The 3,450-nt window shown below is 38.0% G+C and overlaps 1 protein-coding gene across 11 annotated transcripts in view; it reads right to left on the bottom strand.

Moving 5' to 3' along the window:
• The window catches only part of LOC108283404 (putative RNA-binding protein Luc7-like 2), a 66,417-nt gene that overhangs the window by 10,158 nt on the left and 52,809 nt on the right, over positions 1-3,450 (bottom strand). For all 11 annotated transcript variants that reach the window (XM_017499742.2, XM_037728255.1, XM_017499741.2 and 8 more), the window contains one exon: positions 1,129-1,158. In XM_017499742.2, the coding sequence (XP_017355231.1) occupies positions 1,129-1,158 (30 nt within the window). The remainder of the gene's footprint in view (positions 1-1,128; positions 1,159-3,450) is intronic.

The raw sequence follows: 3,450 nt of genomic DNA, 5'->3' as shown, positions 1-3,450 counted from the left end.
TGCAACCTCTACCTCCCAAGTTCAAGTGCGTCTTACACTTGAACCTCCCAAGTAGCTGGATTACACGCACCCGCCACCACACCTGGCTAATTTTTGTATTTTTAGTAGAGATGAAGTTTTTTGCCATGTCGGCCAGGCTGGTCTTCAACTCCTGACTTCAGGTGATCCGCCTGCCTTGGCCTCCGCAAAGTACTGGGATTACAAGCGTGAGGCACTGCACTCAGCCAAATTTTTCTTTTATAACAACAAATTCTCTACTTTTTAAGGAAAACTTCTTGGAAAATAGTCTCTGGAGCTGAGTACTCAGAAGGTTTCAAAAAGAAGATGTGATCTGAACAAGAGGAAGGGTAGAATTTAGAAAAGACTGAGAAAGAGCATTCTAGGTGGGAATGGATCCGTGAAGAAAAGTTCAATGATCAGAATGAGAATGGCAAGTGAAGAACTGAGAAAAAGTGAAGTACAACATATTTCCCTGCCTTTCTCAGACAAAAAATGAATCACAAACTAGCAAAAACTAAAAAAAGGTTTCAAACCCCAAATTTTAATGCTGAAAGTCAAAAAAAGTATTGTCTTGCTCTTCAAGGCTGCGAATGCCTCTCTGAAAAGCTTTCTGTGATCACCGTTCAAAGGAATGAGCAATAAACTCATAACAAGCTCACATAACGTAAAGACTGGAAGGTATACTAAACATTTGGTTTTGCTTATCCCACAGTGGATGTATCAAAATTTTATCCAACCATAACCTACTTGTATTTTCAATAGGCACAACCTCTTAGAAAGTGTTTCCTAAATATATCATCCAAATTTATTTTTTTAAACTTAATCTTTTTACATATGTACTCCGAGCATCTAACGATTTCAAACTATATATACATAAATTTTTTTGAGACAGAGTCTCGCTCTGTCACCCAGGCTGGAGTGTAGTTGCACAATCTTGGCTCACTGCAATCTCTGCCTCCCAGGTTCAAGCAATTCTCCGGCCTCAGCATCCCGAGTAGCTGGGATTACAACTGTGTACCACCATGCCCGGCCAAAAAAGAAAATTTTTTAAAGACCATTTAATCTATAAAAACTACCTCTGAAAAAGACACCTTCACTACTTGTATGTGTCTTATGTAATACACCTACCTTTTCGGATTCTTGCTGTGAGATCGGGACCTAAAAAAAAGAATATTTAGTTTTAGAAAAGTGGCTATAAGAAAACAGTGCAATGTTACATTATATTCTTCCTGATTTCTAATGTTCATATTAATCTTACAAATATAAGGCACATACCTATGCACACAAAATTTACCACAAACTGTACAGATTTCTTAACCTTGCCAAGGTTTGCTTAACTCAGAATACCTGGCCTTTTTGAGAAGGAGTTTCGCTCTTGTTACCCAGGCTGGAGTGCAATGGCGGGATCTCGGCTCACCGCAACCTCCGCCTCCTGGGTTCAGGCAATTCTCCTGCCTCAGCCTCCTGAGTAGCTGGGACTACAGGCACGCGCCACCATGCCCAGCTAATTTTTTGTATTTTTAGTAGAGACGGGGTTTCACCATGTTGACCAGGATGGGTCTCGATCTCTTGACCTCGTGATCCACCCGCCTCGGCCTCCCAAAGTGCTGGGATTACAGGCGTGAGCCACCGCGCCCGGCTACCTGGCTCTTAAAAGAGTATGTTCCTAGGAGATTAAAACACAGTACAGGTTGAGTGCTCCTTCTCTGAAACGCTAAGAATCAGAAATGTTTAGGATTTTTTTCTTTCTTCTGTGTTTTTTCAAGTTTTTTGAAATTTTTTTGTTGCCTGGGTGGTCTTGAACTCCTAGACACAAGTGATCCTACCACGTTGGCCTTCCAAAGTGCTGGGATTACAGGCACCCAATATTTTTTTTTTAAAACTTTGAAGTGTCTGCATTATAATTTATTGCTTCAGCATCTAAATCCAAACACTGAAATCTGAAATGCTTTAATAAGCATCTCCTTTAAACACTGTCAGCACTCAAGAAGTTTCAGTTTTTGAAACTCACTGGATTTGATTTTTTGGATTTGGGACACTCAACCTATATATTACAACTTGCTATTCAGAGACCACTTAATAGCTTGGAAAAAATTCTTTTATATCTCTGTCATTTCTTTTTTCCCTTCTGGGAACAGAGTGAAATTTCTATGGTCTGAGATCTATATACTTTCGGAGCTACATCATCATACTATAATCTCTGGAACACCTAGTTCAATCTTACAATGTGTTTCTTCAAATGAGATACTCTACATAAGGCATTTGTCACATTTCCTAGCACACAGTTAATGCTCAATAAAATGTAAATATTATGGTGAGTAGGTCACCACAGGGTTTTTTTTTTTTTTTTTTTAGATGATACATACCATTGTTGAAAGCATGGCTTTGAGATCAGCCAGATTTGAGTTTTATTTTCTGGTTCTATCATTCACTGTCTGTGTGACCTGATTAAGTTCTATATCATCCCTCAGCTTAGTCTGTCACTAGCAAAAGAGGGACAGTAATATAAATTTTACTGGGGTGGGGCTTATAAAGATTAGATGAATATGGATAAATTCCTGACCATAGTACCTGGCATAAAATAAGCACCCGGTAAATGATTACGATTCTTTTCTTTTATCCCACCTTGTATAATTTTATACTAGGTTCTAATTTCCTCATCTTCAATACTTCCATATTTAAACTCGTAGAATCAACAACTTTTTTTTTTTTTTTTTTTTAACATTTCTGAAACAGGGTTACATTGTATAACCACTGTCAAAAGAAACTTGCCATTTGGCAAAGGAGTAAGATGTGATATACTTTTTCATCATCTACAAATGTGAAAATGTAGTCCTGCAAAGAAACTTTGGTCCATGTTACTGTCACCCCAGTTGAATCTTAAAATAAGATTCTCACTTTTACTTAAAATTCCATTTATATATTAAAATACTGGGCAATATTCCCATAAGGACCTAGTATACAGAAAAGAACAAGCAGATGAAAGCTCTGAGGTAAGCTTTATGGTAAATGAAGAAATCTCTCTCTCTCAACAGAGGACTGACATCACTTCCCCTAAAAAGGGACCATATACACATGTGGTTTTGTTTCACTTTGTCATTATGGTACAAGAAGATTACCTGGTTATAAGCCATGTAACACAAATGAAGTCTACTTGAACTTCTTGAAATATACTGAGTACAATATGCTCAAAGACTGGAGGAAGTGAGCATAAAACCTAATATTACAAAGGGTTTTAATTAGCTTAAGCACATCTGATAACTCTAAAGAGATGGTATTTAAATTTCAGACATGTAATATGATTCAGGGAAAACTATAAATTAGGACTACAGGCAAATCCTTTGTGATACAACTATCCATCCTAAAGCTGGTGAAGAAGTTATAAAGATGAATTACAGGCCGGGCGCGGTGGCTCAAGCCTGTAATCCCGGCACTTTGGGAGGCCGAGGC

This window comes from Cebus imitator, unplaced genomic scaffold (genome assembly GCF_001604975.1).
Source record: "Cebus imitator isolate Cc_AM_T3 unplaced genomic scaffold, Cebus_imitator-1.0 Scaffold260, whole genome shotgun sequence".
Classification (NCBI taxonomy): Eukaryota; Metazoa; Chordata; class Mammalia; order Primates; family Cebidae; genus Cebus; species Cebus imitator.
The sequence above is the reverse complement of the archived record's forward strand: the minus strand, read 5'-3'. Positions and strand labels throughout refer to the sequence as shown.